At 36.7% G+C, this 15,518-nt stretch overlaps 1 protein-coding gene across 2 annotated transcripts in view; it reads right to left on the bottom strand.

The window, feature by feature from the left end:
• OSBPL11 (oxysterol binding protein like 11) overlaps positions 1 to 15,518 on the bottom strand; it is an 86,323-nt gene that overhangs the window by 7,156 nt on the left and 63,649 nt on the right. The window contains exon 11 of one of the 2 annotated variants that reach the window (XM_025913550.2): positions 6,203 to 6,385. The exons of the other annotated variant lie outside the window; for it this stretch is intronic. Within the exon in view, the coding sequence (XP_025769335.2) occupies positions 6,203 to 6,385 (183 nt within the window). The remainder of the gene's footprint in view (positions 1 to 6,202; positions 6,386 to 15,518) is intronic. 2 annotated transcript variants of the gene reach the window in all.

The raw sequence follows: 15,518 nt of genomic DNA, 5'->3' as shown, positions 1-15,518 counted from the left end.
CCATAAAAGAAAACACTGATAATCTCATCTCAGAAAAATAAAACCCTTTATACTGAAAGGAAAAAAAAAACCACTAAGAAAATTAAAAAATGAACAACAAAGAGAAAATATTTGAAAAACACACATCCAATAAAAAATTTGAATCCAGAATTCACAAAGAACTCCTACAATCCAATAGGAAGACAATCACACATTTCACCAAAGAAGATACACAAATGGCTAATTAATTAGCATATGAAAATATGTTCAACATCATTAGTCATTTGGAACATGTGAATTAAAATCACATTTTAAGACACTATTTCACACCAACTAGAATGGGTATAATAAGGCAGGCAATAACAAATGTTGATGAGGATGTGAACTGGAACACTTATACATTGCCGGCAGGAATGTAAAAGGATGCAGCCATCTTGGAAATTAGTTTGGCAGTTTCCTGAAAAGTCAAATGTAAAACTTGTAGACAACCCAGCAATTCCACTTTCAGATATTTACCTAGAGAAATGAAAACATAGCCACCCCAAAATTTACATGAGAATGTTCATAGTAGTATTAATCATCAAAGTCCAAAACTGGCAATGTCCATCAATTAGTGAATAGATAGGCAAAATGTGGTTCCATATAATGGAATACTATTCAGCAATATAAAAAAATGAACTACCGATACATGCTGTATCATGGATGAACCTCGAAAACATTATGCCAAATGAAAGAAGCCAAGCATAAGGTATCACATATTGTATGATTCCATTCATCTGAAGTGTCCAGAAAAGGCAAATTTATAGAGACAGAAAGTAGGTTCCCTGAGACTAGGGATATGAATGGACATTAACTGTAAGTGGGCATGAGTGATCTCATGGGAGGATGAAGATTGTGAAACTGATTTATGGCAATGACTGCACCATTCAGGAAAGATGCTAAAAATAACTGAATTTATACACTTGAAATAGGTGGATTTTATAATATGTAAAATACATCTTGATAAAGTTGTTTTAAAATTTATTTATTTATTTTGAGAGAGAGACAGATACAGAGGGATACAGACAGAGATAGAGAGAGAGAGTGAGCGAGCATGTGCAAGGGAGGGGCAGGGAGAGAGGCAGAGAGTATCCCATGCAGGCTCTGCACTGTCAGTGCAGAGCCAGATGCAGGGCTCGAACTCACAAACCGTGAGATCATGACCTAAGCTGAAATCAAGAGTCGGACGCTTCAGAGACTGAGCCACCCAGGTGCCCCTTGATAAAGTTTATTTAAAGTGGCACTTTTAGGGGCGCCTGGGTGGCGCAGTCGGTTAGGCGTCCGACTTCAGCCAGGTCACGATTTCGTGGTCCGGGGGTTCGAGCCCCACGTCGGGCTCTGGGCTGATGGCTCAGAGCTTGGAGCCTGTTTCCGATTCTGTGTCTCCCTCTCTCTCTGCCCCTCCCCCGTTCATGCTCTGTCTCTCTCTGTCGCAAAAATAAATAAACGTTGAAAAAAAAATTTTAAAGTGGCACTTTTAGTATTAAAGTAGAATTCAAAGCAAGAACTATGACCACGGATAAAGAAGATTATTTCATAATGATCAAGGGTTAGTACATCAATCCCAAATGTGTATGCCCCTAATACAAAGCTTCAAATAACATGAAGACTTACAGAACTACAAAAAGAAATATTCAATTATAATTGGTAGTTTCAATAACTGATCTCAGTTACTGATCTCAACTGAACAAGTATACAGAAAATTAGTAATCACACAGAATGCTAGAAAAATACTATCAACCTACTTGAGATAATTGATATTTACAGATTACTGTCACCTAACATCAAAAGAATATACATTCTTGCTAAGTGCACATGAAACATTTACCAAGACAGAATGTATTCAGGGTCATAAATCTCAAAAAATTTGAAGGACTGAAACCATACAAAGTACACCTTTTGGCCAAAATTAAGCTAAATTAAAAATAAATAATGGGAAGATAGCTGGAGATTTTATAAATATTTGGAAATTAAATAATGTTTTACATAACTTCATGAGGGGCACCTGGGTAGCTTGGTTAAGTGTCCTACCTCAGCTCAGATCATGATCTCATGGTTCGTGGGTTCAAGCCCCGCATCGGGCTCTGTGCTGACAGCTCAGAGCCTGGAGCCTGCTTTGGATTCTTTCTGTGTCTCCCTCCCTCTCCGCTCCTCCCCTGCTCACACTTTGTTCCTCTCTCTCAAAAACCAACATTAAAAAAAAAAAATTAAATAACTTCATGAGTCACAAGGGAAATTAGAAAATATATATCAAGAATTCGAAAGTTGTGAGATATAGACAAAGCAGACTTAGAAATATATTAAATATATATATTAGGGAAAAAGGAAAAACAATGGCCTAATCAGGGGTCAGACAACTATGGCTGGCTGCCCATTTTTGTGAATAGATTTTTATTGTAACATAGGGATATCTATCTATCCTTTCACTGTTTGTGGCTGCTTTCATGCTACAGTAGTAGAGTTGAGTAGTTGTGGTAGAGACTATCTGGCCCATTAGGCCTAAAATATTTATTCTCTGGCCTTTTATAGAAGTGTGCTGACCCCTGACCCAAGCTTCCCTTTTAAGAAATGAGAAAAAGGAAGAGCAAATGATGCACCAAGTAAGCAGAAAAGAGGAAATAAAAAAGAGCAGAAATCAATGAAGAAAATAGAAATACAGACAAAAACCAATGAAACCAAACACTAGTTCTCTGAGTAAAATTAATAACTCTTTAATCACATTGATTAGGAAAAGAAAATATTACCAACATGAAGAATTAAAGTAGGGACATCACTACAGACCCTACACGCATTAAAAGAAAACTAAGGGAATATAACTTATATGCCAATAAATTCGACAAATTAGATTAAATGAATCAATTTCTTGAAAGATACACAAACTGCCAAAGTTCACTCAAGACAACCTCAATATCAAGATATTGAATTTGTAGTTAAAAACCTTTCCCTAAAGAAAACAACAGACCAACCAATATCCCCCATGAACGTAGATATAAAATATCCTTAATAAAATGTTAGCAAAGAGAATCCAGCAGTATCTCTTAAACATCTGCTTTAGGGGTGCCTGGGTGGCTCAGTAGGTTAGGCGTCCAACTCTTGCTTTTAGCTCAGGTCATGATCTCACATTTCATGAGACTGGGCCCCGTGTCAGGCTCAGTGTTGACAAGAGTGGAGCCTACTTGGGATTCTCTGTCCCTCTCTTTGCCCCCCCCCAAAATAAATAAATAAACATTAAAAAAATCTGCTTTAATATAGCTGGATTCTTATAGCTGTTTCTACATTCAGTCTGTTGTGATATGTTGTTTTACTTAAAGTATATAAAGAAAACCTGGCCTCACACTGATACATAGTTGAAAAAAGAATATTTTATTTTTTGAAGTTTATTTATTTATTTTGAGAGACAGAGAGAGTGAGCAGGGAGGGGCAAAAAGAGAGAAAGAGAGAGAGAATTCCAAACAGGCTCCCCACTGACAGTGCAGAGCCTGATGTGGGGCTTGAACCCATGAACTGTGAGATCATGACCTGAGCTGAAACCAAGAGCCAGATGCCACCCAGGCACCCCTAGATTGCACATATAAGTGAGATCATACAGTATCTGTCTTTTTGACTTATTTCACTTAGCATGATACCCTCAAGGTCCATCCATGTTGTCACAAATGGCAGGATTTCCTTCTTTTTTATGGTTGAATAAAATTCCACTGTATATATATACTGTAACTTCTTTTTTAAGTTTTTTAAAAATATTTTTTTAGTAATCTCTACACTCAACATGGGGCTCAAACTTACAACCCTGAGATCAAGAGTTGCATTTTCTTACAACTCAGCCAGCCAGGTGCCCTATATACTACAACTTCTTTATCCATTCATCTGTTGATGGACACTTAGGTTGCTTCTTCCTATCTACCTACCTTCTTGTCTGTCTATCTATCTATCTACCTATCTTCCACTGTCTCCCACCTATACCTTTTTATTATTTTATTTTTTAATTTAATTTATTTTTTCATAATGATAAGTGTACTTTTTAATCCCCATCTTCTATTTCTCCAACCCTGTCCCCTTCCTTCTGGTAACCATCAGTTTGTGCTCTATAGCTAAGAGTCTGTTTCTTGGTTTGTCTTTTTTTCCCTTTGCTCATTTGTTTCTTAAATTCCACACACGAGTGAAATCATATGGTATTTGTCTTTCTCTGACTAACTTACTTTGCTTAGCATTATACTCTCCAGCTCCATCCATGTCATTGCAAATGGTAAGATTTCATTCTTTTTTATGGCCGAATAATATTCCATTGCATACACATAACCAAATCTTCTTTATCCATTCATCTATTGATGGACACTTGGGCTGCTTCCATAGTTTGGCTATTGTAAATAATACTGCTATAAACATACGGAAGCATGTACCCCTTTGAATTAGTGTTTCTGTATTTTGGGGGTAAATACCCCATAGTGCGATTACTGGATCATAGGGTAGTTCTATTTTTAATTTTCTGAGAAAACTCCATACTGTTTTCCATAGTGGCTGCACCAGTTTGCATTCCCACCAACCATGTACAACGGTTCCTTTTTTTCCACATCCTCGCCAACACTTGTTGTATCGGTCCTTTATATATTTTAGATACTAACTCTTTATTGGATATGTCATTTGCAAATTTCTTCTACCATTCAGTAGGCTGCCTTTCATTTTTGTTGATTGTTTCCTTTGCTGTGCAGAAACTTTTCACTTGGATATAGTCCCAATAGTTTATTTTTGCTTTTATTTCCCTTGCCTCAGGAGACATATCTATGAAAATGTTGCTATGGATGATGTCAGAGAGATTACTGCCTGTGCTCTCTTCTAGGACTTTTATGGTTTCAGGTCTCATATTTAGGTCTTTAATCCATACGTCGTTTCCATTTAAATTTTATTATTAGCCAAAAATACTGCCAATTGTTTTCCTTGAAGTGCCATGTTCAGATCATCTGTTTATAAGAAAAATGTCTGCCCAATACTGAAATTAGAATAGTCATGGTTTGCCATTCATTTAAGTAGAAATGGTGTTTTACGAAAACAGAAATTAGTTCAGCTTATAACTCAAACAACTGCACAAGTGCTTTTCCTCCAGATAACTACCGTACTTCAATATCTACCAGCAGTGCTTTATGCATACTCCCAATCTGTCATGTAGAATAGTAAAAAGATGGGTCCTCAATGATACAGATTTAATAAAACTAACAATCTATACTGCTTTTTCAAGGACTTTTTTTTTAAAAACCCTGGCATCTTAAAAAAAATGCAAGTACATGGGCAGTGAAGAACACAATGACTGTGTACAGTTTTGTGCCACTGCCTTGATTACTCTAAGGCCCAGCAGTGCTACCCACAACTGCTGATGCACCATCAGTGCAAGTGCCAACAGAATGAAAGGGCAAATAGCATCTTGGCATTATTACGAAAATAAAATTCAACTTCTAAACCTTGTTAAAAAATCTCAAGGACCGTAGGGGGTCCATAGACCAAACCTTAAGAACCTCTCTTTTTGAATCACTATATTGTACACCTAAAACCAATTTCACAACGTATGTTAACTATACTGGAATTAAAATAAAATAAAAACAACTTCTCCTTTAGGATAAACTCCAAAAGAAAAATTTTCCCCAGTCATTACTGTTTTATTTCTAAATGCAATCTGAGTCTTTGGTTAATGGGTATTTAATTCCTTTATGTATATAGTAATAAATAGTTTAGTTCTACTTACATGATCTGAACTTAAGATGTTTAATGCTTCCTTGTATTTCACTTTTTCTTTTTTAAATTGATACAATACTTCCACAGGATATAAAATTTAAATAATTCAAAAGGGGATTCTATGAAGGATTAAGTCTCTTTCCTATTCTACATCCCAGTACTCCTCTCCAGAAGCAACCACTATTTTTCATTTTCTTAGTGGACATTTTTTTTCTCCTTTTGTGAACTGCCTCTTTATGTCCTTTGTCCATTTTTCTAATGGGGTACCTATTTTCTTGTTAATAATTTGTAAACGTTTTTATGATAAGGATAGTAATCTTTTGACTATTAAATATTGTAATATTTTTGCCCAGCTTACAAATGCAAACTGGTGAAGTGACCTGCCTAAGGTTGCAAATTAGTGAAAAGGCTTCGATTAAGATCCAGAGCTTCTGACTCTTGTATGGATGTAAGGATAACATACCTGGATTCAAATGGATCTTGCTTCTCCAGAGGTCTTACTCTTTTCTTTGTTACTGCCAACTTAGTTAAATCCACATACTTTGTCTCTCCGTTGCTATAAGTGAACTCAAGAACACTATTCCATTCGCCTTGCACTCTGCATACCACAGTATTGGTGATGTTGTGCTTTACTTCACCTGTAACCCTAGAAGCAGGTAAAAAATAAAGATATGCTCTAATAAGTGAAACTGGGCTTGTTCTTAGAACTCTGAAACCTATAAACGTACCTTCTGAATTGTTTAAATTGGGTATACAGCTCACTTCAGTTTGTCAGTGCCAAAGTCAGACTCTGTAAATCCCATGAGAGCTTACTAGGTAATTTTTTCAAATAATATCAACTTTAATCTTTTTTTCTAAGTTTATTTACTTTGAGAGAGACAGTGTGAGTGGGGGAAGGGCAGAGAGAGAGGGAGGGAGAGAATCGCAAGCAGGCTCCCAGGCTGTCAGCAAGAAATGTAACATCATGACCTGAGCCCATACCAAGAGTCCGACGCTTAACCAACTGAGCCACCCACGTGCCTCTCAACTTTAATCTTCAGAAAGAATACTGGGAATCAAACCAGAGACTAAGTTACCATGAATGATCACAAGGTGTGATCTTTAGATGTTTGCTACAAACAAAACTATTATAGGGGCGCCTGGGTGGCGCAGTCGGTTGAGCGTCCGACTTCAGCCAGGTCACGATCTCGCGCTCCGTGAGTTCGAGCCCCGCGTCGGGCTCTGGGCTGATGGCTCAGAGCCTGGAGCCTGTTTCCGATTCTGTGTCTCCCTCTCTCTCTGCCCCTCCCCTGTTCATGCTCTGTCTCTCTCTGTCCCAAAAATAAATAAACGTTGAAAAAAAAAAATTAAAAAAAACTATTATAATATTAAAACTAAACAGAAATATGAAAAATATTAACATTTTTATTATGGTTTTAAGATGTTACAACATTACAATTGAAATGTTTTTTAAAAACTAGTCTTGTTTACTTAAATTTTAGTCCTATTTACTAGTCTTATTTACTTAAAAGTTTAGGGGCACCTGGGTGGCTCAGTTGGTTAAGTGTCCAACTTTGGCTCAGGTCATGATCTCATGGTTCGTGAGTTTGAGCCCCGTGTCGGCCTCTGTGCTGACAGCTCAGAGCCTGGAGCCTGCTTCAGATTCTGTGTGTGTGTGTGTCTCTCTCTCTCACTGCCCACTCACACTCTGTCTGTCTCTCTCAAAAACATGAGAGAGGGATTCTGTGTCTCCCTCCCTCTCTCAAAAAAATAAATACACATTAAAAAAAAAAGTTTGAGGTCACTATATTTGAATTTCTGGGTATGTTGATTTTGTATAAAATCACATAAGCCTAACTTTAAATTAAATATAGGAACCAGCTAAACCAATAAGAGGTTGAAAAATAGAAAAAATAAATTAAAAATTTTAATATTCTCTTGCCAAAATAGAAAAATTAAAAGAGTACCAGTATACAAAAATTATCATCATTGACACAGAACTCAGAGAGAACTCAAACACTACTGTTGAAAGTTTAATGAAGAGTTATCTGGCCAGTGTATCAACAGACAGGATGCAGTTCAAATGAAGATCAGAATAAACAGGTCTAATTATTTTTAATGAAGTATTTTGTGTTCACTGTAGGACACAAGAAACAACAGGGTCAGATAAGATAGAGGTTCAGAACTTAGAGAACAGTGGGCAAGTGTTAGGGTCTAATCAGTGCATCAGTGATTGTGGTTTATCTGGATTCAAAAGCAATCCACAGGACCAAAGCCCAGAGGTTTAGGCTACAGGAACCGTAAGTAGCAGTTGTCAGGTATAAGCCAAGAACCTAAGAACCAGAAAGACACAGCAGAATTTAGGGAGCCCATAGCTTTCAAACAGGCTAAGTTAATTAAAGGTCTGCAAACTTAGAACTCAAGGCAGAGATATAGGGGCCAAAAAGCAAATGATCAATGAACCAGATTTTGGAGATTAAGGTAAGAGAGGTTTGGAAACCAACAGCAAACCAAATATCCAAAATCAAAAGTTAGGCATAACTCTAGCTCACTAGATACAAAGAACACCATGACTACAAGTGTGCCTGATTACAATAGAGGTGGGAACTCAGTTATATTTCAAAGTATAGTAAAACCTTGGCTTGTGAGCATAATTCGTTCTGGAAACATGCTTATAATCCAAAGCACTTGTATATCAAAGCGAATTTCCCCGTAAGAAATAATGGAAACTCAGATGATTTGTTCCACAACCCAAAAATATTCATACAAAAATGATTACAATACTGTAATAGAACACAAAATAATTAAGAAAATACAAAATATAAAGAAAAATAAACACATTAACCTGTACTTATCTTTAAAAACCTTCATGGCTTGTGTGAGAGAGATAAGAGAGAGGAGGGTTATTGTGCAGGACTTTCACTATCACTAATGGAATCACTGTTATGTACTGGCTCAATGGAATCTTTTTCTGCATCAGGGCCATTGTATATGCTTGCATGGATGTTGACTACAGTATAGTATTAATAAACTCTTGCCATATATTGTATTTAATCCAACTGGCAATAAGGCAGCAGAGGAAAGGGTCTATATCTGCGGGCAGCCTGACCTAGAATGAAGCAAAGCATTCCTAAGCTTACTCTTGTATGGAAAAGCAAAGGACTGTCCATAGGTGGTTTGAAGTGACAAAAAATACACTAATGCCAGTTGTGGGCACCTTCCAACATTCTGAAAATCACTGATTTCTGCCAAACACTACAGCCTGAGACCGAGCACCTGAACATGGGAGACGATCACCACAATTCCACAGCAAGCAAGAAAGAACCATTGGCTCAGTTGTGATCATGTGACATTCGGCATCATGTACCACTCGTATTGCAAGACATCACTTATTTATCAAGTTAAAATTTATTAGAAATGTTTGCTCCCTTGCAGAACACTCACAGAACAAGTTACTCGCAATCCAAGGTTTTACCGTATATAAATTTAAATAATTCTACTGCTAAGGGCTTCTTGCCTGACTGAATATTTCTTGTGATGTCCATGTTTCCTCTCTGATCCCACTTGCCAACATTGTTCCCTTCTTTGGAAATTTGTTTCCAACCAAACAGGATATGAGGAGATGACACAGAACACTTATCTCTTCTCTTTTCCATCCATACATACCCAGAATGAGATAGATAGATAGATAGATAGATAGATAGATAGATAGATAGATAGATTTTTTTAATTTATTTATTTTGAAGGGGGCGGGAGAGCAAGTGAGGGAGGGGCAGAGAGGAAGGAGAGAGGCTGTCACTCCCAACACTGTCACTGTCAGTGCAGAGCCCAACATGGGGCCTGAACTCACAAACCACAAGATCATTAACAGACTAAACCACCCAAACACCCTCAGAACTATGTTCTGAGAATTAAGGGACCATAATCTGGTCCTCACTTGATCTTTAACTACCATAGCACAATCTCTCAAGTTATCATGATCTCCCTCACATGCCTTTCCACTCAACAAATAGCAAACCCTAGGTCCCTGTTCCTGCTGGGGTGTTGTCAGTTAGTGCAGCTACATGGTAAGAGCAGCACGAAGAGAACTGGGGAAGGGAACAAGAATTACACATACGAGAGGTGGGCCATTTCCATTCCTTTGCATGAGAAATATGCAAAAGCAACACAAGGAGGAAGAAGGGCCTTGCCTCATTCTGCTTATAATTCTTCATAACGGCCTAATGCAGGGTTGGCAAACTTCTTCTGTAAAGGACTGGGAAGTAAATTATCAGGATTTGCAGGTCAGACTGTCTCTGTCACAACTGCTTAACTCTGTCACTGTTGCATGAAAGCAATTACAAACAATAAGTAAATGACTATCTAAATATATAAAGCATGTAGATCTAGATCTTGTACCAACCAATAACATTGAATATGGTCCTTAAGATACTAAGCAAAAAGCTACATCTTATGTTATTATCCTATTCATCTCTAAAGTGAGGATGATTGATAACTGATAAGGCATTTGTTCTCTCACTTTCTAAAAACGTGATATCAAGTTAGCCTTTTATGTGGTCTAGACTCTAGCTCTACAGCTACTTGGAATACCAGAAAATCATTGAATATATTAACTTGGCTTCATATACAAAGTTTTTATTGACTGGGAGTGCCAGGCTAGCTCAGTTGGTGGAGCATGCGACTCTTGATCTCAGGATTGTGAATTTGAGCCCCATATTGGGTACAAAGATTACTTAAAAACAAACAAAAAAATCTTAAAAAATAAAAAAAAAAAGTTTTTATTGATTGAAAGTTAAGACTTTAGCTTTGGGTTTTATTGATATATATCTGAAATGCTTACATGAAGGATAATTACATTTTATGCAGAACTACTGAAGAAGACACTATTATGTTTCTAAATGCCACTATATAAGGATACCTGCAACACATCCCTTTAAAATTTAATACCAGGAAAATAGTTTGTCTTTTCTCGAAAAAGTGATAGGCTTCCTTTATCAGACAATGAGATATATGTCGAATATCATGTTTCTTTTTTTACTTCAACATATGAGTCAGAATCAAATTTTATTTTCAGGGGTGCCTGGGTGGCTCAGTCAGTTAAGCATCTGACTCTTGATTTCGCCTCTGGTCGTGATCTCATGGTTCATGGGATTGAGCCCCACATCCATGCTGTCAGCACAGGGCCTACCTGGGATTCTCTCTCTCCCTCAAAATAAATAAGTAAACTATAAAAATTTTTTTACTTTCAGGTATAGTAATTATCTAATCTCCTTTCCAATGCTATGATTATTATAATAATAGACTGTTTTTAACTGTCTATTATATATGACATTTTCCCTAAAAGCTTTACAAATGGTTTCCAAAGATAGGGTGCTGGATTCTAATACTACACTGAAAGCTTCTTGAAGGCAGAGATGGTCTTTCTTTCTATTCTGTATCTCCTGCATGCAGAAAAGTATGTCACTTAGCAGACAGTTCATGTCATCTTAATATCATACCACTAGATAGATAGATAGATAGAATGCTATGTCTATTTATCTATATTGATTAATTCTGACTTTGCTTTAGGATGATTTATATGATCATCATCTTAAAGTGAGTGTGGAAAATCTGATTAGGAGAGGACATGGGCATGAGGAATAGTTAAGTAGGCTCACTTGGCTGCATTGGAGGGAGTTGTGGAAAATGAGGGAGTAAGGGAAGACAAGTGGAAGATAATATATTTATATCAAATGCAGACAGCAGATAATGTGTCTGCTCTGATAGCAGATAGCAGTAAAAAACTAGGCTGTCTAAGGAGGAAGGCATGAAAGAAAGCCTTCATTATAATATTGTATCAACAGTAGAGAGATATGTTTCTAATAGGAATCTTTTAAATGAGAAATTAGGTGAAACCACCAGTCTTGAGAGAGATCAGAATGGAAAAAATTAGGAAACTTCAGAGTCAGCTAAAAGTATCCCTCAAGAATTATGGGCAGAATGTATATATGCATGCTAAGGAGAGAAAGAGACTGTTAGAGAAAAGGGTAGTACTTCCAAGTTACAGAAAAATCAAATGAATGTGGCATTGTAGATAGGTAAAGAATATGAAGGGGGAAAAGAAGCCAATTTAAGTAAGAGATTGAAACAAACAAAAGAATAAATATGATGACTGACCATTAACAAAAAATGAGGATATCTACTTGAAATTTTTAGGGGTCTTCAAGAAGTCAAAATATGAAAACCAGGTATCAAAAGCCAGTAAGTCTTTTAAAATGCTATTAGATGCTTCCTCTAGGAAGAGCTGGATTCCTCTAGGAATCCAGCTGCCAAGGTGGAAGAAGCCCCAGTCACGCAGAAAGGCCACATGAGGGTCCTCTGAATGACAGCCCCAGCTGTGATCCTGGTCAACAGCCAGATCTACTGCCTCCCACGTTAGTGAGCTACCTTGGATATCTAGCTGGGTCAAGCCCTTAGATGGCTGAAGCCTCAACCAATATCCAACTGTAACAACATAAAAAACACAATGAGAGAATCACCCAGCTGAACCTAGTCAGTCCACAGAACTGTGAAAGATAATAAATTGCTGTTTTAAGCACTTAAGTTTTAGAGAAGTTTATTAACTGGTAGTAAATAACTAGGATGTCATCCAAAGCTATCTTAGATGCCCCTGATCCTCTACATCCTGTTAGTTACTCCTTGAAGGGTCACTCCTTCAAGGGTCACCCTTGAAGGGTCTGTCTGGCCTCCTTTCTTCTACTCTCTCTTCACTCCCTTTACCCTCCAGTTCATTCTTCATCTGCCACCAGACAGGTGTTTTAAAAAATAAATACTTAAAATATATCACTTCCAGAAACAAAATTACTTATAATGTATTCTCATCAAAAATATGTAACCTGAACCTAAAACAAACAAAACAAAAACAAATCATCAGGCATTCTATAAAATTGCCCTGTAGTCTACAAAAAAATGTCGTAAGAGACAAAGAAAAGCTAAGGAAATATTCCAGAAGACTAAAGGGATGTAACATTGACATGAATGCAAGATTTTTCAGGAGAAAAAATATTGCTGATTATTTGGAAAATTAACAAAATTTAATACGGACTATATATCAGATAATAGTATTGTATTTCTTGAATTTGACAACTGTTCTGTGAGTGTAGGAGAGAATTTCCTTATTCTTAGGAAATTCAGACTAACATACCTTTAACACAGATGTTTAACTCTCAAATGTTTCAGGAATAATAAGAAGTATATATAGAGAGAGAAAAAGACTTTGATAAAGCTAATGAGGCAAAATGCTAGCAACTAGGCCAAGGATATATGAGAGTTTGTACAACTCTTCTGTAGGTTTGAAATGATTTCAAAATAAAAGATAAAAATAATTAAATAACATGCTTATTTACTACTTCCATGCTTAAAATTTTAATTGACTCCCCCACTGCCTTCAAAATAAGGATCAGATTTGCCAGCAAAATAATATACTGTATTCTTATATCAAAGTTAAAAGATATATTCAAAAGGCAAGGATTGAACAGGAATATAAAAAAACATACTTAATTGCAAGTAAAAAAAATTATGACCTGGGTTCGATTTTATAGTTTAGATCCAAATTCCAATACAACTTTCTGTGTATGTTGGTGTTTATAAGCCTCAGTATCTCCTGAGAGACTGATCCCCACTGCCCTTGCATCTGGTACTAATGTTAAAATATCTACTGATTTACTCCTACCTGGGTCTCTAGTATTTTCATTTCAGTTACTATCAACTATCTGGCATTGAGTAGAATATACTAACACCAAAACATCTTTCTTAGTTTTTCATGTCATTGAAAATGATTGTTAAATAAAGATGTTAAACTCAAAGAAGAGAAAAATGAAGACAGCCTGCAAGAGCTATTTTCAAACCTCTGCTGGGCTGTCCTAGAGGAGGAAAGGGGATATCAACTGAGTGAAGCTCTAAAAAACTCAGACCTAAGAGTTCCTATCTAAAAAGTTAACCAGTAATGTATTAAAGGATCATTGGGAATAGGTATGATTTGACAGAGTGAACTAGATTCTATCTCCAAGAAGAGAGAAACTCATGCTCAATCATATTTCCAAATAAAATTGCACGAATATTTACAGATCACTTACTATGTACACAGCACTGTACAGATGCAATGGAAGGCCCAAAACAGTATAGTTCTGTCAAAAAGCTTACAGCCATGTTGGGGAAATTAGACCAACCAATCAAGAAAATAAATTTGTGTATAAATAACTTTTTTTTTTTTTTTAATGTTTTTAGGGGCACCTGGGTGGCTCAGTTGGTTAAGCATCTGACTTCGGCTCAGGTCATGATCTTGCAGTCCGTGAGTTCAAGCCCCACATTGGGCTCTGTGCTGACAGCTCAGAGCCTGGAGCCTGCTTCAGATTCTGTGTGTGTCTCTCTCTCTCTCTTTGCCCCTCCTCTGCTTGTGCTCTGTCTCTCTCTCTCTCAAAAATAAACATTAAAAAAAATTTTTTTAATGTTTTTACAGGTAGTATGAGTCCTGTAGGATTTCAAATAACACACATACAGGTATACATGCACATATATGCACATGCACACATATATGCACATACACATAAACTCTCAGAATGAAGTTTCAGAGACCAAAAATAGTTTGCAAAAAAGACAATTAAAATTGCTCCATGTCTCCTTATCCAGAAAATAATACTTATGAAAAAAAATGACATGCCACTAAGAAATGTATCAGTGTCACTGACAATAAACAGTGCTGGCTTTGGAAGATTTATCACTGTAGTTGTTTTCCCCTAAGCATTCTACTCAAGCATATACACTGAGGAATACTTTCACCAAGGCAAGAATGTTATAGGGATATCCATTTCAGCTCTAACTTCATAGAAATAAGAGGAGTCCGAAGGGACTGCTTGCCTCATGCACTGTGAGTTCTGTACTAACGATGTTTCAACACAGACTGAACAAATCAGTTATCAGGCATGTTGCAAAGGGATATATGCACATAATAAATGTTGGTCTAGTGACTTCTAAAGCCCTTGCTGGTTGTAAGGTTCGAATCCTGTGATTACTATGATGAGAGAAGTTACGTATAAGTGCATAGAGCAAAGTATTAACCATATTACTACCTTCTCTAAGGATAAGAGGTGACCATTCTGACAATGTCTAGTGGTTATGTTTGGGTAATGTGTGTGTGTATGTGTGTGTTTTAATTCTCTGCTTTAGTGTTTTGAAATATTTAGTGTTTGAAACATTTATAAAGGGCCATTCAATCAATGTCTGGGGAGCGATCAATCTTTCTTTCCACTTCTAAAATTGTTAAGTACCAGTTGTCTAAGAATGAAAAAGTAAAATTGCTATATGCAATTGAAAGTCTCAAACATGGCTGCAGGGAGTGTGCTTTGGTAATAATCACTTAAGAAAACTGTTTGGCAGCACCTACTCAAGTTCAACTTCCATCCCCTATGCCTCAGCAATTCTCCTTTGGGTATCTATCCAACAGAAACTCATACATATATTCACTACACAATGTTCTAGTAGTACCATTTATAATGGCCCCAAATTGCAAACTACTCAAATGCCCATCAACATTAGAATGAATAAGTGAATTGTGACAGTCATGCAATGTAATACAATCCTCAGTGAGGAGAATGAACTATGCTACATATGGATGAATCTCAAAAGCATAATGTTCAGCAAAAAGTCAAATATGAAAGAACACACAGTGTATGATTTCATTATTATATAGATTTCAAAAACAGGCAAGACTAATCAATGGTATTAGAAGTCAGGAAAGTGGCTACCCTAGGAAGAAGGGGTAT

The sequence above is a fragment of the Puma concolor genome, chromosome C2 (genome assembly GCF_028749965.1).
Source record: "Puma concolor isolate L17-30 chromosome C2, mPumCon1.1.hap2, whole genome shotgun sequence".
Classification (NCBI taxonomy): domain Eukaryota; kingdom Metazoa; phylum Chordata; class Mammalia; order Carnivora; family Felidae; genus Puma; species Puma concolor.
This window is presented reverse-complemented; position numbering and strand designations above follow the sequence as displayed.